Source organism: Mytilus trossulus, chromosome 4 (assembly GCF_036588685.1).
Source record: "Mytilus trossulus isolate FHL-02 chromosome 4, PNRI_Mtr1.1.1.hap1, whole genome shotgun sequence".
Taxonomy (NCBI): Eukaryota; Metazoa; Mollusca; class Bivalvia; order Mytilida; family Mytilidae; genus Mytilus; species Mytilus trossulus.
The window spans coordinates 90,253,457-90,280,861 of record NC_086376.1 but is presented as its reverse complement, the minus strand read 5'-3'; the positions used below and the strand labels follow the sequence as shown (position 1 = coordinate 90,280,861).

At 31.4% G+C, this 27,405-nt stretch overlaps 1 protein-coding gene across 1 annotated transcript in view; it reads left to right on the top strand.

Annotated features, from left to right (window-relative positions):
* Positions 1-27,405, top strand: part of LOC134716897 (uncharacterized) — a 154,448-nt gene that overhangs the window by 46,966 nt on the left and 80,077 nt on the right. Inside the window, exons 39-75 of the mRNA XM_063579912.1 lie at positions 556-800; positions 1,102-1,194; positions 1,708-2,097; positions 2,339-2,415; positions 2,770-2,833; positions 3,181-3,608; positions 4,028-4,179; positions 4,768-4,865; positions 5,255-5,410; positions 5,725-5,881; positions 6,254-6,670; positions 6,951-7,141; positions 7,448-7,663; positions 8,267-8,381; positions 8,676-8,902; positions 9,515-9,607; positions 10,223-10,600; positions 11,694-11,761; positions 13,013-13,076; positions 13,692-13,901; positions 14,794-14,905; positions 15,309-15,417; positions 15,745-15,887; positions 16,361-16,470; positions 16,804-16,959; positions 17,399-17,582; positions 17,882-18,072; positions 18,622-18,822; positions 19,079-19,193; positions 19,709-20,344; positions 21,300-21,520; positions 21,967-22,059; positions 23,053-23,258; positions 23,603-23,798; positions 24,179-24,255; positions 25,813-25,876; positions 26,905-27,114. Coding sequence (XP_063435982.1) covers positions 556-800; positions 1,102-1,194; positions 1,708-2,097; positions 2,339-2,415; positions 2,770-2,833; positions 3,181-3,608; positions 4,028-4,179; positions 4,768-4,865; positions 5,255-5,410; positions 5,725-5,881; positions 6,254-6,670; positions 6,951-7,141; positions 7,448-7,663; positions 8,267-8,381; positions 8,676-8,902; positions 9,515-9,607; positions 10,223-10,600; positions 11,694-11,761; positions 13,013-13,076; positions 13,692-13,901; positions 14,794-14,905; positions 15,309-15,417; positions 15,745-15,887; positions 16,361-16,470; positions 16,804-16,959; positions 17,399-17,582; positions 17,882-18,072; positions 18,622-18,822; positions 19,079-19,193; positions 19,709-20,344; positions 21,300-21,520; positions 21,967-22,059; positions 23,053-23,258; positions 23,603-23,798; positions 24,179-24,255; positions 25,813-25,876; positions 26,905-27,114 — 6,863 coding nt within the window. The remainder of the gene's footprint in view (positions 1-555; positions 801-1,101; positions 1,195-1,707; positions 2,098-2,338; positions 2,416-2,769; positions 2,834-3,180; positions 3,609-4,027; positions 4,180-4,767; positions 4,866-5,254; positions 5,411-5,724; positions 5,882-6,253; positions 6,671-6,950; positions 7,142-7,447; positions 7,664-8,266; positions 8,382-8,675; positions 8,903-9,514; positions 9,608-10,222; positions 10,601-11,693; positions 11,762-13,012; positions 13,077-13,691; positions 13,902-14,793; positions 14,906-15,308; positions 15,418-15,744; positions 15,888-16,360; positions 16,471-16,803; positions 16,960-17,398; positions 17,583-17,881; positions 18,073-18,621; positions 18,823-19,078; positions 19,194-19,708; positions 20,345-21,299; positions 21,521-21,966; positions 22,060-23,052; positions 23,259-23,602; positions 23,799-24,178; positions 24,256-25,812; positions 25,877-26,904; positions 27,115-27,405) is intronic.

The following is a 27,405-nucleotide window of genomic DNA, read 5'->3' as shown; positions in this document are numbered from 1 at the left end:
TTGAGAAGCTTAATATACCTTTTACAACACAACGTGATTAAAATGTTTAGCTGATTTTTACAGAGTTATCTCCCTGTAGTGTAAGGTACCACCTTAAAAGTTGAATTTGATTTCTAACAGGAATTAATGTACAAGATATAGATATAATGTATAAAGTCATGTATTAGTTAATTTACTGGTTATTATTTAACATTTTGTCTATACAATATGAGAAAAGAAGATGTGGTACGATTGTCAATGAAACAACTTGTCACAGGAGACCAAAATGACACAGAAATTAACAACTGTAGGTCACTGTATGGCCTTCAACAATGAGCACAGCCCATACCACATAGTCAGCTACAGAAGGTCCTGAAATGACAATGTAAAGCAATTCAAACAAGAAAACTAACGTTAAAGCCATACCCTGTAAGAGCTGGAGATTTAGTCTGGTTTAGACAGGTGGTTAGCGTATGCAGGTTATAAATATAATGAACTAAGTTAAGTCTTGCTGATTTCCAAATGTTTTAAAAGAATTTGATTTTTAATCGATAATTTTTGAATTCTACCAAATAGTTGGAGACTACCCAGTCATACCTAAGAATCCAGAAGTTGAAGTAAGCAGTCTACCTGCCGATGGAAACTTGACATTGTCTTGTGAATTCTCTACCATCCAGAATACCAATGACAGTATAGAGTATCATGTTTACTGGGTCAAGGACTCTGTTGTCATAGCAACTGAAATACACAATGAAATGACAGAAGAAATCAAAGTATTCCTCGATAGGAAGCATGTTGTTGATTTGACATTTGGTACAAAGGTAGGTATAACTATAATTTACACCAATTGCATCCTTAGTTTGACTTCTTTTGTTGCTCTTACCAGACTGGTACCAGAATGTCCTACCATAGAGTAGGTGACCTGTCCAAAACATATAAATTCACTGAAATGAAAATTATTGACTTGTAGATCAACTTCAAATGCAGATTTGAGCAAACATGCATATTTTGAACCATATTTTACCCTTCCTAAAAAAAAACACTTCACAATGCCTTATAACTGATCTGTTACCATGTTTAGAAAATATATTGTCAAATTTTATTACATAATTATCCTTTTAGTTACACTGTGGAGTTATATCATGCATACAAGATAGATGTAATACAACAACCGGAGCCTTCAGACAAAGTAATGAGATCGTAGCTGATGTTAAGGTTAGTATTATATTAGTTTCTTAAAGCAAGTGGTAATAAAAGGTATTTAGAATTTAGAATTTTCAACACCAAAAGCTTTGAACAACCAATTCTATATAATTCTATATAAAAATGTTACAGTTCAGAAAGCATATTTAATGACTTGTGTTAATTTTTTCAAGTTTTACAATTTTATTGTTTGCTCTGAATAACACTTAAGAGTGAGATGATTATAACACCAGCTCAAGACAAAGATCATTTGAAAAGTAGGTCCATTTTAATAGGTGGAAAAACCACAATTTTGTTTTAATAAATTCACAGTTGAGCATAGAAGTTTTTGTATGCTTTAAATTTAGTTTTTAAAAGGTAGATCTGACAGTGCTATATAAATGAGAATTTGTATGATGTTGCTTTCTTTATTATCTTATATCTTAAATATGATACAAACAAAATTATATGTGAGACAGCAACCCAACAACACAAAACTAAAGAATAGCTTGAATGCCTTTGAAATATTTATGTTTATTTGAATAGATAACTTCTGATAAGATGATTACTGTAGAAGAAGGAAACAGCAGTGTAGCAGTCAAATTCCAACCCATGGCGCCACCTAGCTTTTTCTGCAGTATCAATGACAACAAGGACAAATGTAACATCAAATTATCTGTTTCTACAGTCACTAACCGGTATGGAGATTTCTGTGTCAGTGGAAAATCTTCACAGTTAGTGATCAAACCAGAAACTGACAAAAAGTCATGTGACATTATGATAACCAATGAGAATTGGAAAGAAGAATTTGAAGTTCCTGTTAAAGCTAAGATTGATAACTTAATGGATGGAGACCAGATGAGAAAAGTGGAATTTTCTGGAAAAGTTAAATCTGATTTTGTTGATTCAGATGAACATTCATTCTTTACTGTAGAGGTACGTACAACATTTTTGTATAAAAAAAAATATAAATTTTGATAAAACAACTTTTTAAAACATCTTCTGAGTGAGTGATTTTATCCTTGTAAATTATATAATTGTAACATTTAAAGTGGAAAGAAATATGGATTTTTTTTTTATCCCTTTATCATCCTCCTTACTGATGAGCAGTATTTTTATCCTCTTTGAGATTTATTAATGTCATTAAAAAAACTTTCTTTCATACTTAAAATTTCAGGTAACTGTGAAAGATAAAGACTTGGTTTCATTCTGTGAATCTGTTACAGTGGGACACATCACAACTTTTGATGGAACGTAAGTTGTATACAGTACATTATGTGTCAAGTTAAGTATGAAATGAATAAAAACAATTTTATGTATTGATTGAATGTAATGTAATGTTGTTATATAAGGGGACAATGTTACAATACAACTTGTAGTGGTAATATTGTTAGAGGAGAAATTTTTCGAGGAAAATCCTCAAAAATGTCAAATTTAAAATGTGGATGTCATTTGAATCATGCAGTCAACAAAAAAAATCCAACTTTATAAAAATGAATAAAAATATGTTCTACAGTGTGCAATTAAATTATATTAGGAAATCTAGTATAATTGTTTTGAGCACATTTTTTGATGAACCATTAATATAAATTGTTCAATGTATTGTAGACGATTTGACCACTTTTTGGAAGGAGAATTTACACTGTACAAACATACTTCTAAACCTTATGAGGTAAAGTGATTTAGATAATTTTATGTTATACAAATATTTATAATCTTTAAAAAAATGTATGTAACCCTATAATGATATTGTATAGATGAAATTCTATTGAATTAAATTTGACAAAAATTGTATCGCTTAATAGGATTTTTTTGGGGGGAAGAGGAGAAAAAAAACCCATTTTTTTGGGTAAAAATGATAGAATCTGAAAATGCATTAGTTTTGAATAACGCCAATAGAAAATAAATATTTCATGCAAAGCCAGACCCCTGTTTTCTGCCAGGGCATTTCAGTTAATATTGGCACATATCTATTTGTATTTATTTTTCATGGTCTGAAATGTTATTTTTAATCAACAGGTACAAGCATACTACAGAAGTGTTGGTGGTAAAGGATCCAGAGTTTGTGCTGTAGCTATCAGATCTGGTGCTGGGGTTGCTGTCATTGACGTCTGTGGCCCTAAAAAAGAGCCAGAAAATAAGTGGCCACTACTTGTTAAGATTTATGAAAAGAAAATGGAGAAAGGAACAGATATTTATCGGGCAGTTGATGGAAAGATGTTCAAGGTTATGTTACCAACTGGAACTATCATCACAGTTCTCGTAGAAACAGAAATCAAATCACCATATTTAAATGTTTGGGTTCAGGGGTCAGTAGATGACCTTGACAATACTAAAGGTTTATGTGGAATGTTTGATGGTATGAAGGGCAATGATCTACAGAAATCAGATGGAGAATTATACAATGTACCAGGATTGGTTAAAACGGCTCTCTCACTTTCTTGGAGGTAGATATTTATCTTGTAAACACACAAGTATTAAATGTTTAAAAGGAGAAAGTAAAAAATATAATAGATACTCGTTTTAAAAAAAATGTAAAAATTTTAAATAATTTTAAAAATTATAACAACAAACAGTTTTGACCCAGATTTCGTGCTTTATTGAACATGGAAATGTGACATGTTGTCATATGAAAAAACACTCGTTGTTTTTAATCATCATTTGATCTGTTTTGGTACAGATTTCTTAAGGCACAGAAATTAAATTTAATTCAAACTGTGACCAAACAGACCTTTAAGTTTGACATTGAAATATTTCAGAACAGATACCAAGGTCACATGGTAGTACATATCCAAATAACTCATCAAAATGTAAATTTTTACCATATCTATTTGTATTATAATTAATAACTTTATTTAATTCATAGAGTGAAGAGAAACGAGAGCCTTTTGACGGGATATTGTTCCTCCATGAAATCCCCAGAACTAATGACCTACTGTAGCTGTCCACAGAAAATGGCGGGAGAATGTGACGTGGACCAAATCAAAGGAATGTGTTCTGTTATTGGGGATCAATATGGTAGGATAAATTATATTTAATTGGTGTGATAGTTTTTAATATTTACAGAAATTGATTTATTGGTATGCTACATCATTTGATACAAATACTTGACTTTATTGTTCTTCTTTATATCAAATGGATCTGACCTTAATAAACCAAGTGAAAACCACTTGATAAACCTTGTCACAATAAATCATTTAGTACTATAAGGCTTTAGAATTTAAATATATTGTTTCTCTGCTAAGCATGCTGCATTAAGGAATTAGAACATAGTAAGGTCAGATCAGAGTCCGAATAATTTGACTTGGCAGGGTTTCTATGGATTGTTACCTTGTGAATTACCACATTAGAAAAACAGATCAGCATGTTTGTCCAGTACAAAGTGAAGTTTATATCATATCATATTTTTAAACATGCTCTCATGGTGAATATAGATTGTCCTCCTTCTCATCATCATCATCAAGTGTAAAAAACCCAATCTAGTGTCATTATTTAAACTTTTTATTGAAACATCCTCATTCCAATACCTTGAATGAAAGCCATCTGTCAGCTGTATATAAGAAACAGTTATATGTATGTGTACTAACATGTTGATTCTCTTTACAGATGCTGTGACTGATACTCTAGGTCAAAGGTCATCAGAACCAAAGCACTGTGATGATGAAACTGGACCATATGAATTTGATTCTGAATACAAATCTCAGGTTTGTTGATATTTTTTTTTATCCTTCTTATTATTGAGTTGATTAAGCTAATATGTTTAAACCCTTATCTGGTGAACCAACAGAATCTCTAGTTTATATTTCAGTATGCTAAAATTGTCTGTTAAAGAAATTAGACTTTGCCCGCACCCTTTAACACTACAAATATTTTTTTCTGCTTGCAGGGTGTTAATTGGTTCTGACCATCTATTACTTTTTTTTTTTCAAGAAAAAAACAAATTTTAGTGTTGCTGAAACCATTGAACACAACCTTTGTTTTACTGTTAAAGATGTTTGGTGGTTTTTATCATTTAATGTTAGAAATATTATTATTGTTGCAAGAATTTGAATAGCTGAAACATCTAACCTTGTCAATATATTTTCTTTATTAGGGTTTTGATTGGCCGACACCATCTAACATTACTTTAGATGATGCACAAACAGCCTGTATTGAAGCTGTTATCAACGGTACAGAGGGACAGCTATGTAAAGACATACCTAATACACTGCTGGAACAAATCAAACAGACATGTATAGACGATATTCAGGTAAGGTGTTAATATTAATGTGTATCTTTTATATTATGATGTTACTTTGTTTTATGATTGACTTTACTTTATTTAATCATCTTAATTCATATGAAGAATTTAAAAAAAAAAATATTACAAAAAAATCAAAAACTGTAGCAGTGAACTGGAAAAAAGTTATAAATCAAAGCATATTCATGTCCAGTATTTTAATTATAATTACATGTAGATCGCAGCCTGAACAGAATTATTTTATCTCATACTATTCACTGTTTTACACAACAACTAGTATTTATACAGAACTTTTCTAAAATGTAAATTTTTTCAATCTTCAGATGATGGACAATTTAGAAGCAGCTATGTTGTCCTTAGCAACCATAAGACAACATTGTGGAGAAGAAATACAAAGGAGTGTAACAATGTGGACAAGTTATGATGTAGTACACGAGTTATGCTTCAATCAATGTGGAGAACATGGAACATGCAGACATGGTAATAACTTATTTCATTTATTAGAAAATGTTCAAATTTACTATTGGCTTGTAAGGAGATCAAAGTAAAGCCACAGCATCAAATATCCAAGAAAATGAAAGTTTTCTTTAATCTACTATCTACAAAAATGAATGAATCTACAAGAATTCAGTTTATTTTTTCTTGTGATAAGTGATGCTTTGCCTTAGCAGTTATGGTTCAAGAAGAACTAGCGTCTGAATATATCTTGAAAAAAGAAACAGAAACTGACCTGTGTCAAGCAAAATTAAACACTAAACTTAGACCTACATTACATACAACTGCTATACCTAATTTAAAAAGAAAAGCTGCCAGTTTAATCATTAAAATAATTTTGATTGTTATTTGTTTCAGAGATGATGATAGCAACACCTGGTGGAGGGGATAATTACACAGACCTGTCCATGTACAAACTGCAAGTCCCAGACAACAAGTTCCTTACATTCAAAACTAAAACTTGTGATAACATGACTGTCATCTTGTTGGGAGGAAATAACACCATGGTAACAATAGGTGGGACCAATGAAACAACATACATCATATCTAAAAATGACGAGGTCAAGGCTAGTTTTATGATGGAGAACACCACAGATTGTAATGAGTACAAACAGTACTGGGTTCGATGGGATGATCACATGGTAGAGGTTGGAGAAGGTTCCCTAGGGATCAAGGCTGGAGTTGTGATGTGGAAAGATCCTGAACCAAGTATGGTGACTGGATTAGCTGTCTTCAGTGGAGATAACTCTGGATCATGGATGTTCCCCACACCAGGTATGGTAGTCTATAGTCTTGTTTTTATAAGAGATATCTGATTATTCATACTTTATTTTTAAATGTTTATTGTTAATAACGCCTTGTTATTTTCTTTCAGACAGGATAGATTAAAATAGGAACAAAATTTAACTCACACATAGCTTATTTTAAAATAAGGTCAGGTCATTGATTTTTGTTTACAAATTTCACTTGTACTTGTTGTAATTTAAATTATTTTATTTTTTACTTTTAGACTTTAACACCTGATAAAGCAAGTCTTTTCATTTTATCATTTCAGGTCATTGTGAATGTGATGCAGATTTTGGAGGAGCAGATTGTTCAGTTAATATAACCATGCCACCTAAATTCTGGAGGTTACACATGAATGGTTTCTGTGATATATCAGAGGAATCCTGTAAAGAAATAGTCGTTTATGGAGATGATTTTTACAAATCTGATGACCTAGTTTGTGAACTCCAGAGAATTGAAGTTAGTATAAAAGCATTGAGTGTCAAAAGAAAAAATAACAAGTTATTATTGAAAATTTTGATTATGAAAGGAAAATATTAAAACAAAGGCTATAAATGCATTACCATTGAAAAAATATATATAAATGAATAGGTCAACAAACCAAGATTATTTTGTAGTAAAAACTAACTGTTGAAAAAGTCTACAATGTCATGGTTAAAAAAAACCCAACAATTTCATCACAATTTCACATACAATATCTTCATGGGATATTTAAAAATATTTTTATTTTACAGATATATATTTTTCTATTCTTTATCCTTTTAGCTGTCTAATGAGGCCTACACTGTTGCCATGGAAAACAAGACAATGATAAAAGCTGTGTTTATCAGCTACAATGAAGTTATTTGTCCGACCCCACAAACAGGAAGTTACATTGTCCGTGTATCTAACGATGGTATGACCTTCACACCAGAGAGTATCTTCACTGTGTTCGATGATGAATGTCATACTTGTAAAGAACCAGGCAAATGTGAATTCAAGGTAATTTGAATGTTTATGGTACATGTTTCAACAGTAACTTCAATTAAATATTCATGATGCAAAAAACAAAATTTGCTTAATTACATACTATTATGGGAAATATACATTAAAAACTGGTATTGCCTTTGTGAATGCTCTTATATTGTTTATTGAAAACAAGAAGACTTTTTATGTTTTGTTTTATAAAATTTTTCATGTATGATACATGTATGAGGGGGGATAGGAGGGGTCCTCATCCCGAAATCCTGGGCTTAAAAACACAAAATCCCGAAATCCCAGGATTAAAAATATGAAATCCTGAGGTCCCGAAATCCGAAAAAGAGAATTCCCGGATACCGAAAGGGTAAATCCCGAAATCCGGAGCTTAAAAACACCCGATCCTGGAGTCCCGATAAAGGTCTTATCCCCCCTCATGTATGTAAGGAAAAAACAAACCTGGTGTATTTGTTGACTGATATTTCTTTTTGACCTGAGTTAAAATATTTAAATTATGCAATGCTCTAATTTCTAAAAGTCATTAAGAAAAACAAAATTGTAAAAAGGCAATGAACAAAACAATTATGACAAGAAAATATATCTCAATTATTTTGGGTTTTTTTTCAGGAAAAGACTTGTTTCATTGACTGGAAATGTTATGATGCATCAGAGAGAAATCCTGAGAACAGAACTCTGATCTGTAGTCCAGTAGAGTCCTATGATATGTGGAGTACTACAAAAGGTAAACATACTATTGATCTTATATTGATATTCTACAACATGTAAGTCAAGACAAAATGCATGGAAATCTATGAATTCTTTGATCACTTAATCAATCCTCTTGAAGAAAAAAAAAAAATGAATTACAGCTATTTAGTATTTACACAATCTGGTAAGGTTTTAATAGAAGGAGTTCAGAACATTTTGTTAAATTAAAATTTAAAAAAATTAATGAAAAGGATATAAATTAAATTTCAGAATGATTACCACCTAACTTTTATTGGTGTGCTTTCTTAAGTTATTATTTATTTTTCAGTCTATCCATTACTTGAGAAACTACCAGAGGTAGAGATGATGTATAATAAAACAACAGAGATGGTTCAATTCTCTTGTGAGTTTGAAGGTCCCTCTGATAACACTACAGAATTCTCCGTAGTTTGGAGAACCAAGAAATATGGAGGTGAATGGATGGAAAATGATGATTTATTCAAAATGAAGAACATTGATTCAGGAATGCTGAAAAATTTCACCTACGGTTCCATGGTAAGATACTGTTCACCTTGTTTTCTAGTTAACTGGGTTTTTAAATATTTTAATATTAATTATCAAATTTTTTACATGCATGTGTTTACCGTTTTGATTAATCTTAGAATTCTGTTTATATATTTAATGATCTGATAGGATGTTATTTCTATGGACAATTCAAGGACTGAGAATCAATAATAATAACATTAAGATTGTATTTGCAAAACAGTTATAAAAGAGGGACGAAAGATACCATAGGGAGAGTCAAACTCATTGATAGAACATAAAATGACAACACTATGGCTAAAAATAAAAGACAAACAGACAAATAGTAGTACAGAAGACACAACATAGAAAACTAAAGACTAAGCAAAATGAACCCCACCAAAAACTGGGGGTGATCTCAAGTGCTCCGGAAGGGAAATCATATCCTGCTCCACATGTGGCACCTGTCATGTTGCTTATGTTATTACAGATCTGTTTAATAGTCTAATTCTGCATTTCACATTATAAAGATCTCATGTCTAAAACCATAAGTCTGAAACCAAAAAATAGTGTGTAAAGTTAGGTGATTTGAAATTTAGATTATATAAGAATTTCTATTGCATTACTGTTTTTCTTTATTTTTAGATACAATGTGGCCTTTATCTATGCTACAGTGATGATTGTGGGAATACGACATCTCCATTGAACCCTAGCAACAGTATCCAAGCAGTTGTAAAGGTAAATTTGGATAACAATTAAGAATTGAATGCTTCTTTTTGTAAATTTATTGGGGTGTAAAAGTGTTGACCAAAGTACATTTTGTATGAAGCGCGGAAGCGCTTCATACTAAAAATGTGCGCATGGTCAACGCTTTTACAACCCTATAATGTTACAAAAAGAAGCATTCAATACTTATAATTACATTTTTTTGCTATGATCATGAAAATACGAATGTTATAATTTTTGTACTTTATTCACCTGTGCACTTTATTGTGGGACCACATGTTATCATGAATGAAAAAATCAAAATAAAGTATTATAATGAAACATACATCAAATGTTATTATTGTTTAATGTTGAGAAAAAAATCGTACTAGGAACTTGTTTTCATGTCTTTTGCTTAAAATAACAAGAATATGCAGTGTGAAAATGTATAATTAATTGTTCTTTAGAGAACTCCATCGAGAAAATTATAGAGTTGAGAAAATTTGAAGCCATAAAATCATCATAAAAAGGTAAATAGCTACATAAAGTATATGCATAAATAAGTTGATTTACAAATAATATAATAACCAATATAAGATCTTTCATGTCTGTTTGAGATTAATCAGTTTTATTAATTTGAATATTTAGGTGAAAGAAACCAGTCTTGAACTGGTTGAAGGAGGAGAAAAGGAAGAACTACATATAACATTTAGTTTCCCGCCCAATATGTTCTGTATGTCTGACAACTGTCACATCAGGGTCGATATCTCTGTCAGAAATTCACAAAATCTGACGTGTGGTGGAGAAATGGTGCCTCAGATAGTTATCAAACAAGACAGTGCTATGTCCAGTTGTGGTGTTAGTTTTACCATGGACAATTGGATGAAGGAGATGGAGTTACCAGTGTATGCTGTGATGGACTCGTTAAAGGATGGTACACAGATGGCCATGATTGATGTAGAATCAGAGGCTATGGCAGGAGGCATGAGTTATAGTGAGGTCATCATGAATGAGAAGGAGGTGGAGGTATGTACTGGTACATTATTTGCTATACCAGAATCACTATTGGAGTAATCTTATGTATCTGTAGCTAGTTCTGAAGGATCCCCCCTTGATGACCTTTGCATTGTTGTGATGTAAAAGTCCTTCACTGCTGTCCACTGGTCATGAGGAGAACTACTGCAGAATGAGACACTATATTTCTGGTTCTATTTTTACTTTTTTTTCTTCTTATTATTAAACTTTATATCGTATTCTTTCTTTTAATATTAAATCGGCCTCATTACACTCAATGCCTCTTACCATAATTATATCCTACATTGCTCATATTATCAATTTATTATTTGTGTATTATTTATTGTGTATTTCACTTTATGTTTATATAATCATTGTATTCTGATGTTTTTGTATCTTGCCCGACAAGGGCCCATGATTGGTATAATAAAATAATGTCTAATGTCTATACCTTGAGGAATGCTCAGAAGTCATATTGAATACTTAGCAAAATTGAATTTCTAATAGATGTTTTCACTAAATGTCTGCAAACTAGAAAAAAACCTCATAAACTGAAATAACAAAGAGAGTTAGCAGCTTAATGAAGATTTTGTCCTCCTAATACATTGTATTGCTCATTTTGATATATATATAAGTCTACCTTTAAAAAGCCAAATACCATAAAGAGTGTGCAAAAATTTGAATACCTTTAATTTTAGATAGATTTTTATGCCCCACCTAGGATAGTAGAGGGGCATTATGTTTTCTGGTCTGTGCGTCCATTTGTTCCTCCATTCGTCTGTTTGTTGTCCGTCTGTTACACTTCAGGTTAAAGTTTTTGGTCAAGGTAGTTTTTGATGAAGTTGAAGTCCAATCAACTTGAAACTTAGTATACATGTTCGTTATGATAAGATCATTCTAATTTTAATGCCAAATTAGAGAATTTATTCCAATTTCACGGTCCAGTAAACATAGAAAGTATTAGTGCGAGTGGGGCATCGGTGTACTGTGGACACATTCTTGTTTTTGCATTCTTCCTTATATTGATATATAACTAGTAAGATCTATTTAAACTCTTGATTTGATTTATGAATTCCTAACAATTTCGTCTTTTCTATTATTAAAGGTAACAATAATGGATAGATATGCCAAATGTGTTGCTGTCAATTACCATACACGAACATTTGATGGAAGGTAAATTATAATTGTAGATATTTAACTTTGCAAATTCAAAGAACCTATTATTTATAAAAAAAAAAGAAGATGTGGTATGATGGTGTGTTCCCATTTCGCCTTAGCTGTGAATTCCAGGTAAAAAAGGTATAAAATATACTAAGGCCAGATGGTAATTGAACTAAGGCAAAATGTGAATTTAGATAAAAATATTAAATTAACAAATTAAACCTTTGTGTTTTTATAGCAATTTGAACAACATGTTAATAGGGGTTTGTTTCTCTTTAATTATTTTTTTTTAATAAAAGTGACCATTTTTATGATTTCAAAAGTTGTGAAATCAGGAAAAATCTACTATAAAAAAATGTGGTTGGGAAGTTGCTTCTCTTGAAATCTTGTATGTTGATATTTAGTAAAAGTTGCATTTTTTTTTAATTCATGCAGTAAGTTAGAAAAATCAAAATAGTTTAATTATCCCTTACATTATGCAACACAAAAAGTTTTACAGAAAAAAAGAAAAAAAAATCCCACAGACTTGTTTAATTACATTACAAAAATTTTAATAAAAAAATATATTAAAAAATCTCTAAAACTGTGCTAATTATATATATAAAGCAAAATCCATGTCTTGACTTCTTCAAGATTTGAACAAATTACCAATGATAAGTTTATCATGAGATGCACAGACCAATGAGACTGCACAAAAACTGCCTCCATTCGAAAGCAGGAGATCAGCACTCTACCAGACAAAACTGCAATAACGTTTATCAAATACTTAAAATAACAAATATCAACTAATTGCAATACAAACAAAACATAACTTAATTTTATTGTTTACAGAAGCTCCCATTTGGCCTTAGTTAATTCTTGTGTACCTGAAAATTTGTACTAAGGCAAACTGGGATTAATTTTATATATAAATTTTGACAGGTAAGGCGAAATGAGAATAAGCCGGTATGATTGCCAATGAGACAACTATCCACAAAAGACCAAAATGACACAGACATAAACAACTATAGGTCAATGTACAGCCTTCAACAATGTACAAATTGTTTATTTCTGGGTAACTTTTTTCAAAGTGCTGTAGTTTTTGTTGAAATTTGTGGTTATTTGATGGATGCTTTTTTTTAGATCAAATCACTGTATAAGCAAATTATAAAAATATTTATATATTTTTACAGTCGGGTAAAAACAGTTAAACCCTCATTGAGTTTTCTAGAATGAAAGTAGTTAAAGATTACACCATTCTGACATTATTACTTTAAATTTCAGGAGCTTTAACAATCTGAACGAGGGAGAATTTGTTCTATACAAACATAATGAGCTACCATATGAGGTAAGTTTAATTTTACCATTTATTCTCCTTTTTAGTCTGTTGGGTGTTACTATTCACAGTTAAGGTTTCAACATGTTCCAATCACAATGTATCTCCTTCACTTTATTACATGTTTCTAAACATTGTAAAATTATTGCCCAGAATATGACTTCATAAAGTTGACTCGTAATATTTTTTCTGAGCTAGACTTACATGAAGAGTATAAATTTTACATTTTTTTGCAATTTTTCTGTTGATAAATATAGATTCTTACATTGATACGAGTGGACTATCAGATTTATCCAATCCAGATGGTTAAATTTATAATTTAACTATCGAGATTGGATAAATCCGATAAAATACATTTTCTTTTTTGTTAACCAAAATTCCCCTTCGAGTGCCTTTCACATTGCACGAAGTTGTCAATTTCATGAACGCCTGTTATAGCATATTTTGATTCCCCATCCAGTTAGCTAAAAAGGTCATGACCCTTAAAATCATCCCAATGATCTTTTGCGATCACCGGCAACCACATGTTGATTAAATTTTTTTATACAATGGGTTTCAGAAAGGGATAAATTTCAATAGAATTAGAGAAACTGAATTTCAAACCATTTATTTGTAATTATATAACAGGTCCACATATTCAATAGAAGATGTAGTAATGATACGGATGTGATTTGTACATGTGTGGTAGCCGTTAAGTCAGGTGATGATGTCATACTGATACATAGATGTGGCCCTGAAGAGGAGGATATACCATACCTACATACCAGGATGTTCCTCAACGATGAACTCACTCCAGGGACAAAGGTCTTAAGGTTCAATGAGGGATATGAATATAGGGTAAGTTATTCATGAATATTTTTAATAAAGGTTTAATGAGGGATATGAATATAGGGTAAGGTATTCATGAATATTTTTAATAAAGGTTTAATGAGGGATATGAATATAGGGTAAGTTATTCATGAATATTTTTAATAAAGGTTTAATGAGGGATATGAATATGGGGTAAGTTATTCATGAATATGTTTAATAAAGGTTTAATGAGGGATATGAATATAGGGTAAGGTATTCATGAATATTTTTAATAAAGGTTTAATGAGGGATATGAATATGGGGTAAGTTATTCATGAATATTTTTAATAAAGGTTTAATGAGGGATATGAATATGGGGTAAGTTATTCATGAATATGTTTAATAAAGGTTTAATGAGGGATATGAATATAGGGTAAGGTATTCATGAATATTTTAAATAAAGGTTTAATGAGGGATATGAATATAGGGTAAGGTATTCATGAATATTTTTAATAAAGGTTCAATATAATACATATTGTGTCCTTATAATAAGAAATGATGCTACTGTGTCTTATTCATTTCAACATGGGTACACATTTAACTTTTTGAATTTTTTAAGTGTTTTGTTTGTTAGGCATTTGTATCCCATATTTTGACCTTGATAAAAAAAGAAGTGAGGAAGAAAAAGACCCTGAAGGAAATTCCAATAATGCCACTGCAACATGTAAACAGGAGAAAATAAAGGCTTGTAATATTCTATAATTAGTACATGCACTTTCAGCAAACAAGTGAAGGATCAAAAACAGATTTGATGCAATAAAGACCCAATGGCTAGATTAGAATTCAATGAATATTTGAAATTTTACAAGGAAAAATTTTGTTAAAAAATTAAATCATTTTTAAAATCAATTGTATATAATGATTGTTGATGTAACTCCAGGTTTATCTACCAACTGGTTCCTATGTTCTGGTCAGGAACGGAGTACACAGCACATACAAATACCTCTCAGTGGCCATGTATTCTTCACCAATGGATCATAACCACACACAGGGTATGTACTGCTTTATAGATAATCACAACCTTGGATTGTAATTAATTGGGTTAATTCTTGAAATTAAATTAACGGAAATGCTTATCTACATTTCTTGATATAAAAGAAAAAAAACCCAACACATTTGTTATGATATAGTTTCTATTGTAAAACTGAAAGAGTATAAATGTAAAGTTTAAATCTTCACAGAGGTAATGTTTTCTTTGCGATACTTTATATTTCATAATTGCAATGACTAAACCTGTTTACAAGGATTTATTTCCATGCTTTTCTTGTCCCTGATGCTGAAACTCTTCAGAGTTAAATCTACTATCCTGATTTTAAACAAGCTCACAAAATGAGCGGTATTTGTTCCTTTTAAAAATTGTGTGCTATACTTATAAAATATACTAAATATTTGTAGGATTATGTGGGAACTTTGACAACAATAAAGACAATGATTTGATGCTTGAAGATGGGAGTATGCTGGAAACTAAATCTATGTATCCTCAATCATTCTCTACAAGTTGGAGGTAGGTGGCAATACCTTTAATAATTGGGATTATTTTTTATTAAATGATTAATATAATGACAGTTTCAGTGTAGAAAAAAGTAAATTCACAAAAAATATGAACCCAGAGGAAAGTTTCAACGTAAAGTCCCTTATCAAATGGTACTGTTACTCATGACATTAATAATAATTATATCAATGTCTGAAGATTTATGTTTTCAGATTGTGAAATCTGATAATGATATTGATAATCCCCTACTAAAGATTCACTTTTGAGTTGCATTGAAAAATTGTGGGCTTCATTTTCATTCTGTGTTTTGATAAAATTGTATATGATTTGTGTTTACAGAGTGGATGAAGATAACACATTATACAATGGCTTCTGTGACTCATCTGTCACCAGTAAAAATGATAGTATGATGTTATGTGATTGTTTCAAGAACTCTACATGTACAGAGAATGACCTCATGTTTAGCTGTACTGAAGAAGGAGGTAAATGAGTTTGACTTTGCGGTCATAAAACTTTAGAGTCAGTTTTTTGTACTCATACTCCAAAATCAACCAATCAAAATGCTGGATTTCACGTTTTGAGCATGATTTTTGTGCTCTGAGCACTGAGCAAAGTTTTATGACTTCAACCCCAGTCAAAATGTATATTTGGGATGGGCATTTTAGTACTGATATACACTATCAATTTGATAGCTGCTTAGAGGACAAAGAGCAAGACAAATTATGCTTTATGACAAATTGTGCTTAAAACCAAGAAGAAAACTATACTCAGGCAAATTTCTCTCATATGAATTTCATGTGAATCTCACCTCAAATAAGCTTATACCTGAATGTCAAGTGTTATCAGTTCATGTCCAGTATGAAGCAAAATAATGTACCTAATGCTGTAATAGAATCCACTTAGCTTTTTCCCTTACTATACAAAGGCAATTAATGAATGATGTGTTTATTTTTAGGATATGATGAAACAGAAGGTCTTGTAACACATGCACAAAATCCTCCAGAAAAATGTCTGACTAAACAACCACAGATTCTGTTTAAATATGATGTCAACTTTACAGCTGAGGTAGGATCTTATGTTAGAACAAATAATGTTAAGCCAGAAACAACAATCAGTCAATAGTAGAGAAAGGTATGTAGTTAGGAAAGACAACTCCAATAATTAAAACCACTTTTCTGTATAACCTTTAGTAAAGAGTTCTTAGTTCCTAGAAAAAGATTGATTCTCTTTTGTATCAATTTGACAACTGGACTTTATAACAAAGGGATTTCTAATAGAACATCTAACATATATTCCTAGAACTCATGTTACTAGATGAAATACTATAAATTTATAAGTCATAAATTAAGTATGTAGTGGTCAAATATTAAGTGAATTATACTTTATTATTTACTGTAGGTTGTAAGCTGGCCTACACCTTCTGGTATGAATGAGACATACGTCAGAGAATTATGTCAGAACTATATATTATCAACCATGGAAGGAAGCATGTGCCGTGAATTGGTGCCTTCTGTATTTTACATATCAGTCGAGTCATGTGTCACTGATATAGGAGTAAGTATTTAGTAGTCTGACATATTTAAAAAGAGGGGCAGAAGATAACAAGTCGATAATAGAAAATCATTAATTGTTGATGATGATGGAAGTTTTTAATAGCCTTGACTGGCTATGCAGCCCTTGGTGAAAAAATACATGACCTTTAAGACAAAAAACCTTCACTACACTTAACAGTGAACTAAGTTCCAACTTAGAATTTATGCAAGTCAAAGGAGGATTGTGCTGAGCGATTCAGCAACTTTAATTGAAGTAATTCATGTGAAACTATCAAGCTTTAAAATTAATTACAACCTGAAAAATGTATAATGTTCAAAATGTAACTCTCTTTATAGTTTCAGTCTAGAAAAAAAATAATAGTCATTAAATCAACTGGTAGACTTTACAAAACCAAGCATTGTTATTAACAATCTGACTGAACTTTTATTCTCTGTTTTAGTTAACTGATGATGAAAGTTGGAAGATGACTGCCTTATTTAGTGTGAAGACACACTGCTACATTAGAGCAATCACATATACCAAATACTGGGAGATTTCTGGGGATTATATGATGCCTAATTCAACGTTTACCAACATGTTATGTCCAAATGGCTGTAATGGTAAAGGAGCATGCAAGAGTTATGGTGAGGCTAAACTACAATTGATATGTATTGTCCTGCTTTTATTTTATTTAACATAAAATGAAACTAGAATTAAAATTCTGATTCACTGTAATGCGTGGGGATATATTGAAAGTTGCTTGATTTTTGTCAGATGGAAAATAATACTTCATATGTATTCAGGACTATTGACAAGAAATATAAAATATTACTGCAAAAGAAATGAAACATTTCCCTTGAATGATTCCCCTTTTGTCAGGCCATTTCAATTTTTGAAAGTTCACCTGGCCTTGTATAAATACAATATTTCCATTATATTTCAGGTGAATGTGAATGTGTGAGTGGTTTCGGTGGTATGGATTGTTCTGTTGACATCTCTAAACCCCCAGTTATAGGTGAAGTGACCTATGGACCTGTGTGTAATACAGCAGACAGAGATTGTTCTGTGGTTTACCTGTATGGTATGAACATCCTAAGCAATGTAGATCTCACCTGTCATATAACAGAAGTACAGGTAACTTATCTGTCTGTTGTTTATTTTACTGAATATGTGGTCCCACTTGACCTTAAATATTCTTTAAATAAGCTGGGGTGTCGAGATGTTTGGCAAAAGATTTTTGGTTAACTTCTTTAAAAGGTTGACAAGGTTCAGGCATTTTCTTATGTAAACGTTACTTTTGGACCAGTGTACTCTCAAATTTTAATTTTAATCTTCTTAATGTGTTGTAAATGGATAATCTTTATAAATGAATATATGATGACAAAAGCTACAATGTAATTACAGACTTAAAGTATCAGTAAACATGGAACAGATCCAGGGGTTGATTTATTATGATCAATGCTTTTGAATTGGAACATACAGAAAGAAGCCCCTTTTTATCCTGGGTTGGAACCTCCCTTTTGAAAATGAATTGATTTGAATTTGAAATCATGCCATCCTCCACTTTTATATCAGCTGTTGTACTTCATACATCAGAATACCTGATCTTGTGAAATGCTGAGACCAACTGATTACTGGATATTATTGCAGCAAGTCTTATTTATCTTTGATTTGTTTTTTCAGTCTGGTAGAGTCTACATGGTTTCTGGAAGGTTCATGACATTTGAATTAGTTGAATGCAAACTTAATGTAACAGTTAGTGTGACTATTACACTGAGTAATAACGGAGTATTGAAGAGTAACGAGCTGAAGCGTTTTGTATACGACTCCAAATGTGAGAACTGTGAGTTAGCTGATGATGGCACATTCAACTGCCAGACAAGGGTAAGGAAAAACAAAACTTTGTGAGAGGATTCAGAGAATAAATAAAATATTTTTTAATCATTTTAAAATTTCAGTTGGGTTAAAATTATTCTCTTGTCATGTTTCTTATCTTCTGGTTAACTTTGTCAGAAGTAATACTGACTTATAAATGTGATATAAAGCACTAAACCTATCAAACAAACCTTTTGTTATTTGAAATTCATATGATATAATAAAAATTTACTTGATGATTGAGTAAAGATATTTTGTCTTGTAGAATGACAGCTGTGTAATTGATGGAGATTGCTATGAGAATGGACAAGTTTTCCCTCAAGATTCTACCCGAGTCTGTGATGCTGTTCAGAACACAACGGTCTGGACAAAAATACAAAGTATGTAATCATTTAAAAACTTCATTGTCCAGATTATCAATTACTGAAAAAAGCAACATCTTTTTATCACCAATGGTTCTAGTGATCTCTAGTGAATGTCATTTTATTTAAGGAATATTTTTTCTGTCTATGAAGAAATAACATAAAAAATTTGGTGCACACTGAATAACGTGGGTAGCGGGTTATTTAACAGTGTGCACCACATTTTTCATGTTATTTCTAATAGACAGAAAAAGATATTACAATCATTTCTTATAATTTAATTCTAAATTCCATTTTAAACCAAAGAAAATCAAGAAAAAATGTTGATGATGTCACGGTCACATGACTAAATTATGTCTATGGACTCATAACAAAATAACGTCCGCCAATCAGAAGATGTGTTACATCCAAAATTAAATTATAGGGTTTTAAATTGATATATGAAACATTTCATTTGAGTTATCTTGTTATTTATGTAGAATGAGACAACTTGATGACAGATAGAAAGTTTGAAAATGTTTTTTTTTCTTCAGGTACCAGTATTTCTTGGAAACAAACAAACTTCATAGAAATAATTGGAACAATGTTAATCACCACTAATGTGAATTTAACCTTGATTGGTGCACCAATAACTGTGGATGGTTGGAAAGGTGGATTAGCTGTGGATCTGAATGGCAAGGACCAGCTTATGGACTCACCAGGTGACAATAATTGTCTTAGTGAACCTGACAACTGTTTATTAGGAATGACCTTTAAAATATCTCTGAAACTATTTGAACTCAGAGAAAACATGTACATTTTAACATCTGGTGGGGACCAACAAGGAGGCAGAGGAGTATCTCTGTATTATTGGAAAAAGAGGTTATATTTGACCATCTCAACTGTTGATAAAGAATGGACAGTGAAAACTAAATTTACCAAGGTCAATGATTTCTTTGACCTTGAATTTTCATGGAGTATTGATGGTTTGGAACTCTTCATTGATGGAATAAGTGTTGGAAAAAGATTGAAGTATATAAAGAGGAAGATTAAAGGCTACAAGAAATATAAATATAGATTTGGTGGACCACTGCTTGGGTTTGGTGGATTCTATGCTAGATGTACTGTTGGAACTTGGCAGACTTGGACAGCCACAATTAACATTAAAAATGCTGTTGGTGTCCTCTCAGGTATGTCACAGTTCAAAAAGCTGTTCTTATTGTAGAATGTCTCACTGTATATCGTTTTGAAACTGGACACATAGAAAACAGATTTATTTTGATTTTTTTCTATGTGACATCAGTTCACAAGATTTAAAGAAAAAGAAAAGAAAAAAAATAAGGATGAATCATAAGTAGGAGAAAAGATGTGAACCTGAAAACAAATACCATATCCCTTTTTCCTAACAAATGTATTGTTATTCTTTATTTTTGTTATTTTTATATAAATTATGAGAATGTCATCTTATGTGGATTCAATCCATATTATATATACTCCATTCTAACATGACGTCCTTCAAACGCTTTGAGTACACACCCGTGGTAAAATATGAATATATTTCATGGGCTGTTTCCATTGTACCCCCACGTCATATGTTTTTTAATGAATGAGCGACTCCACTTCATAGAACAATGACGTCAGAATATAAGCAATTACGGGAAAATACACGCTTGTGAAACGGAAAATCATCACAACAAGGAAACATTAACAAATGATGCTAAAATGAGTTATATTAGCCGTTTTTGTATACATATGAGACATATAAGTACAATAATAATTAGATTAATCTAAAATTATCTAAATATGTTATTATAAATAGTTTAAGCATCATCATTTATTCAGTTTGCTCCGTTATTTTACGTCAATTTAATAGTGCTTTTATATATTGGAACGGCAAATAATGCCATCACCTCGAGCGCTTCGATCCAAAATAATTGCCGTATTTGTCCTATTAGAATCGAAATAATTCATGGGGGATTGAATATATCTAGATTTTACCACGGGTTGTCCCTTTATGCCGATATTTTACCCCTCGCTATCGCTCAGGGTAAAATATTTGTCATAAAGGGCCAACCCGTGGTAAAATCACGATATATTCAAGCCCCCATGAATTATTTCTTAAATATATATCTTTATTTCCATCAGAGGTACCAGAACTTACCTCACAACCACGACTTGAAGTGGATTACGATAAAGCTAATGGAACTTCTACATTTAGCTGTAAATATGACAAATTACCCCGTGGGGATGTGAAATACATCATAGATTGGATGGTGGATGACGTTAGTGTTAAATCTGAAACAACAACTGGAGATGGAAGTCACCTTGAAGAAGATTTGTATGGAGTTGGTGGATATGGGGTCAAGGTCAGTATGAAAATTATTCAATTATAGATTTTTTTGCAGTCTATTTAATAGATATGGTCAAGTATTAGATCATTTTATGAAAATATGTAGGCCAGGTTGGAAAATGCATTAAATGGCAAAGTAATATTTGTTTTTTCATACTCCTCTTCTGATAACCATGCTTGAAAGAAAAAACTTTTGAAAATCTATATTACCTTTTACTTGCAATCATCAAATTTAAAATATCAGTCACAAGAGTATGCAGTAGTACCTTCTCTATGTGAATTTCCTTCCTGTTTTAAGTCTCTGTAAATATATGAATTAATCAAATCACCTAATATTTTATTCAAATTTTGAGACAAATTTTTACTTATGTTTAAAAAAAATAATCATTGATCCAGATATTTATTTGTAAATAAAGAATATATGTCTTTATGTTGGTATAACTGTAATGTTTTATATTTCAGACAAAATGTACAGTGACTCCATGTTTTGCATATGACTGTGCTAACACTAGAGGACCTTCTAGGAAAAGTAACATATTGATAGCAGAAGTGAAGGTTAGATTGCAATGAATATTTTAGATAACCCCTTTGTGCCTCTGAACTTTCTAACATGACATTTTCAGTGCACATGGTGCTATTACAAAGTCTTTTACATCTTGCATGTACCAGTACATGGTTTGTTTTTACTTTACACAATCACTCTCTCATTTGCTAAAGGCCTAGTTGTATTGACAAAACATTATTATAATTGATTACCAGATACAGGTCAAAAACAATCGAGTTCAATTAAATTGATTGTTTTAAGTGTTTTGAAGGTTTAATATCCTTAGACATAATTCTTATGGTATATTACAAATAAATATAATTTAATTTTGGATGTAATGCGTCTTCTGATTGGCTGACATTATTTTGTTATCAGTCCATAGACATAATTTAGTCATGTGACCATGATCGATGTCATCAACGTTTTTTCATGGTTTTCTCTGGTTTAAAATGGAATTATTGTTTTTTTCTGTCTATTCGAACTAACATAAAAAATGTGGTGCACACTGTTAAATAACCCGCTTCACATGTTATTCACAAATTTTTTATGTTATTTCTTCATAGACAGAAAAATATTACAGTCATTCATTAAATAGATTCCACAATTGCAAAAAGTGTGTTACGATATTTCTCAACTTGAGACAGTTAAATTTTAATATTTAAAACACCAGGCTTGCCTAGCTTTTTAAACAATTAAAATTGAACTGTTGAGAGTGGAGAAATATTAGAATACATTAGTTACAGTAACCTTTCTTTTCAAAGATTTGAGGAAAGTTGTGTACTTTTGATGTGACATCATCAGACATGCTGGCCTTTTTTCATGGCGTCACAATAAGAAAAAAATTAACATTACAATTAAATTTCAACCAAATCATTTGCCGAGAACAGATTTTTCACTAGTGAGGAGAAATATTTTTCTCATACCAGTCATGGGGAAATGTTAAAATAGCACAAAATTTAGAGAATTGTATATTTAACATTCACTATTATATTTTATCTATCCAGGTTATGACAGAAATTATAAACATCAGAGAAGGTGGACAGGCAGGCCAGGTCAAAATCAAGGCCATGGTTCCTCCGTCACTGTTCTGTGCTCCTGAAGATAGGGGAGTTAACAGTACATGTTATGTCAAGGTCACTACACGATTCCAGGAAGTGGAGGAATTATGTACAAATGGTAATACACATTGGCAGGCTGCTGTCATGTATAGGTAAGATAATAACCTGTCTCTATAGTTTATGTTCTTAACAGAATATGTTTCATCAAAATAGATATACTATGCATTCCTATAAAAAAACACAAAAAAAACAATCGGTCATGTGACAAATTTTATAAAATTTCAACATAATATCAATTTAGTAATGCAGATAATGTTAACAGTTTTGCCATTTACACAGAGATTATTTTATAATGCACATGTACAAAAAAAATGTATGATATATCATAAATGTGTAAACTTGCACTGAAATTAAATTAGCACTGAAATAAAAAATAAAATATGTCTCTACAACATTTTAATCTGATATCTATTGTTTTTGACAACTTCCATTGTAGTAATGTAAATGTCGGGGATACTGCTTTCTGTGGAGGAATGATCACTGTTGATATGTGGGAAGATGAACTTTCTGTACCTGTCATGGCCACAACAGATTTAGTTTACGATGGAGATGTTTCTCGACATTTAGATGTTGGAATTTCTACTTTCTGTGGAACTACAGTCACCTATAATTACACATACAGTAGTGTCAAGGTAGATAACTGCATTCATACATTTTATACACAAAGTCGTTAAAATCTTGTACAGTACACTTAACAATTCACTTTCAACACCATTTCATGGTGAGTCAGTTAATTTGTCTGCTGAAGTCACATTTATTCATGAATTCATTACATAGTATTTAGTTATATATAAAAAAAACTTTAAGCAAGAACTCTGGCCTGCAAATGTGTTTCATTACTTTCTTCATTTCAAATAATTCTGTTTAATTAATATGTGTTTTTCATGAAAAGAAATGCAAGCAAAAAATCTGTTTAAATTATATGTTAGGGCACAGGTCCAGAATTTTATTGATTTTTTTTGAAGAAGAATAAATGCAAGCTTTTAGCTTGTTCTATTTTGTACATTTGAAGGTGAACATTGAAGATGGAGATAAGAATGCTATCTGTAGATCTGTCAACGATCCTCACATGAAATCATTTGATAAATGGTGAGTATAATAGAAATAAGGAGATGTGGTATGAGGGCCAATGAGACAACTCTCCAGCCAAGTCATAATTTGTAAAAGTAAAACATTATAGGTCAAAGTATGGTCTTCAACACAAAGTCTTGGCTCACTCCAAACAGCAAGCTATAGAGGGCCTCAAAAATTGCTAGTGTAAAACCATTCATACCAGGGCTTCCAAAATTTTTCTGAGCCAGCCGGACATTTTATATCTGATCCGAATTTTAATTCCTAAGACAAAAGGCAATTATGGTAGTCAGATGGCCATCCCAATGATTGACATTAAATTAAAATCGATATTAATTTGATGTTCTAACATAAACTGTTAAAATTGGCATTGCATCTTTCAAAGTGTGCACATCAGCGTGCTCATATCTGCATTAGACTCTTTATTTGGGCAAAATGAAGTTGTCTAGAACTTTATTTTCGTTTTTGAGGTTACATTTCAAAACCGGATATTGACTTGACAATGGTAAAACATGGACCATAAAAGGATACGTAATTCCGTGTACGTTAACATAGAACTACTGAGCGAAGAAGCTCTTTCCACGTTATTTCTTCAACAAAATACTTGAAATGAACGTTAGATACAGGTATCAATGAGACTTTTAGCATTTTTGAAGAAATGTAGGATGCATAATTGAATTTCCCACATGTGCACATGGGCACACATGTTCTTGTTCATACAACGTAGTGCTGACGATTTTTCATTTAAAACCCTCAGTTAAAACCTTTTTAAATGAGTTATCAAATCACGTTTATAAATGTATTTATTATATATTTTAAATCAATTAGATACAAGCTGCTGAAATGTATGAAAATAATTGGAAATGGACCGATTAATTTATACGATGTCCGGTACTGAAAATTGTTTACCTGTCACCTTAACAGGTAGATATCAGCTGTCCAACAACTAATTAGCCTTGATTAAAATTAGAAAGTATTGAAGTAGGGGTTGTTTTGATAGTAATAAATCATCATGTCACTTTTATGACCGGAAATGTATGGCTGTTAAAGGCAAAATGTTGGGTCAAAAAGATCGTGAATTTATATGTTAAAATGACCGAAAAAGCCATTGAAACTAAAAAGTAGATGACTGTTTCATGCTTTGCCCAGCCGGTCTTTTACCGGACATTATACAAATGACCGGCATATATGACCGTTTTGGAAGCCTTGATTCATACAGGACAACCAACGGTCTAATCTATATAAAAAACAATGAACGAGAAACATTTATGTACACCATCATCAATAGAATAATATCATTATATCAATAATCTTCATATGGATGAAAATGATTAATGGTGAGTACCATTAAATCTGTCAACTACTGGAAATTCAGACATTATTGCATGCATTTATTATTTTTGATAATTGGACAATTCTAAATAGTTTGGGATGGTTTTAATATGGTTTAACATGCCAGTATCCTTAGAATAGTAAGGTCCATTTATAGACTTTTATAATACTTTTCTATATCTTATATAAATTTCTGTGATTAGACAAATTTTGAATCTTAAATCTTTTTCATCTTTTTTTCAGGAAGTACAATAACTTTTTGGAAGGAGAATTTATATTTTACAAACACAAAGTTCTTCCTTATGAGGTAAGATCTATTTTAGAACTAAATCTCTTGTGACTATTTACACATGAATATTGCTGTATTTATTTTTATCAACCATCAGGTCATAAATAAGACTTGCTATTTATAATATGCAATATTTATTGTAGATTTCTTTGTAAAATAAAAATGCAATATTTGCTGACATTTTCACTGGCTTATGGAGCAACTTATTTGTTAAATGCATTGACTTTATATACGCCCGTCTTTTAGACGGGACGTATTATGGTATACCGTTGTCCCTCCGTTTGTCTGTCTGTCTGTCTGTCTGTCTGTCTGTCTGTCTGTCTGTCTGTCTGTACGTCCCTTGTCCACACTTCGGACAATAACTCAAAAACACTTTCACCAATTTCCATGAAACTTAAGTGAATTGTTTATATCTATTGATGTAAGCTCCCTTTCGTTGTTTTTTTATGTCAGATTTTAAGTTTTGGATTTATGGGGCTTTATTCATAAAAGAAGGAGGATTTTTAACAATTCGGACGATAACTCAAAAAGGCTTTCACCAATGTACCTGAAACTTTGGTGAATTGATTATATCTATTGATGTAAGCTCCCTTTCAATTTTTATAAATTTCAGATTTTAAGTTTTGGATTTTTGGGGCTATTCATAAAAAAAGGTGGATTTTTAACACTTTGGACAATAACTCCAAAAGGCTTACACCAATGTTCATGAAACTTTGGTGAATTGTTTATATCTATTGATGTAAGCTCCTTTTCAATTTTTATGAATTTCAGATTTAAAATTTCTGTGTTATGAATTTTTATGCTTAAAAAAGGGGGGATTTTCGCATTTTGGGACAATAACTTATACGCCCGTCTTTTAGAGCAACGGGTCTATCATGCACTAAAGCGCAGCCCTTTATTACAAGTATTGAAATATTGGATCCACACCTTGAGTCCAGTCATAATAGATTATAACAAGATTGAAGTATAAACATTTGTATTAAGTTGTTATTTTGGTGTGTATGATATTTTTCAATTTGAATTCATCCTCTATTATTTTTGTATAGGTGAGAACATTTTACAGAAACTGTAATGGTAAGGCCTCATGTAATTGTGCAGCAGCTATTCGTGTCGGAGATGATGTCATTGTATTTGATAAGTGTGGAGCATCAGCAACCTCTAAAAAAGATACACCAATAGACATCAGAATCATCCTGAACGGAGAACTTACACCAGGAACTAGAATATTTAGACATGGCGGAGGCAAAAAATACAAGGTAGGACTTCAGGATTGACTTTTCTTATTGTTATTTGGAATGATTGTAGGTGTTTCTAAAGCAAACCTTCAATTTTACAATTTCTTTTAACAAACGATAAATGTTGTAGAGACCAGATTGGAACTGAGTGAACCTTGACAAAATAACTAAATTATTTTACTATACACCCAAGTTGGAATTTACCGTTTTATACTGATCGTCATGCTATATGAGACAAAAAAGTGGCATGTCTTTTTAATTTGTTATTTTGATTCATCTAATCAAAAGTTCAAATCCATTAATGCAATTTCA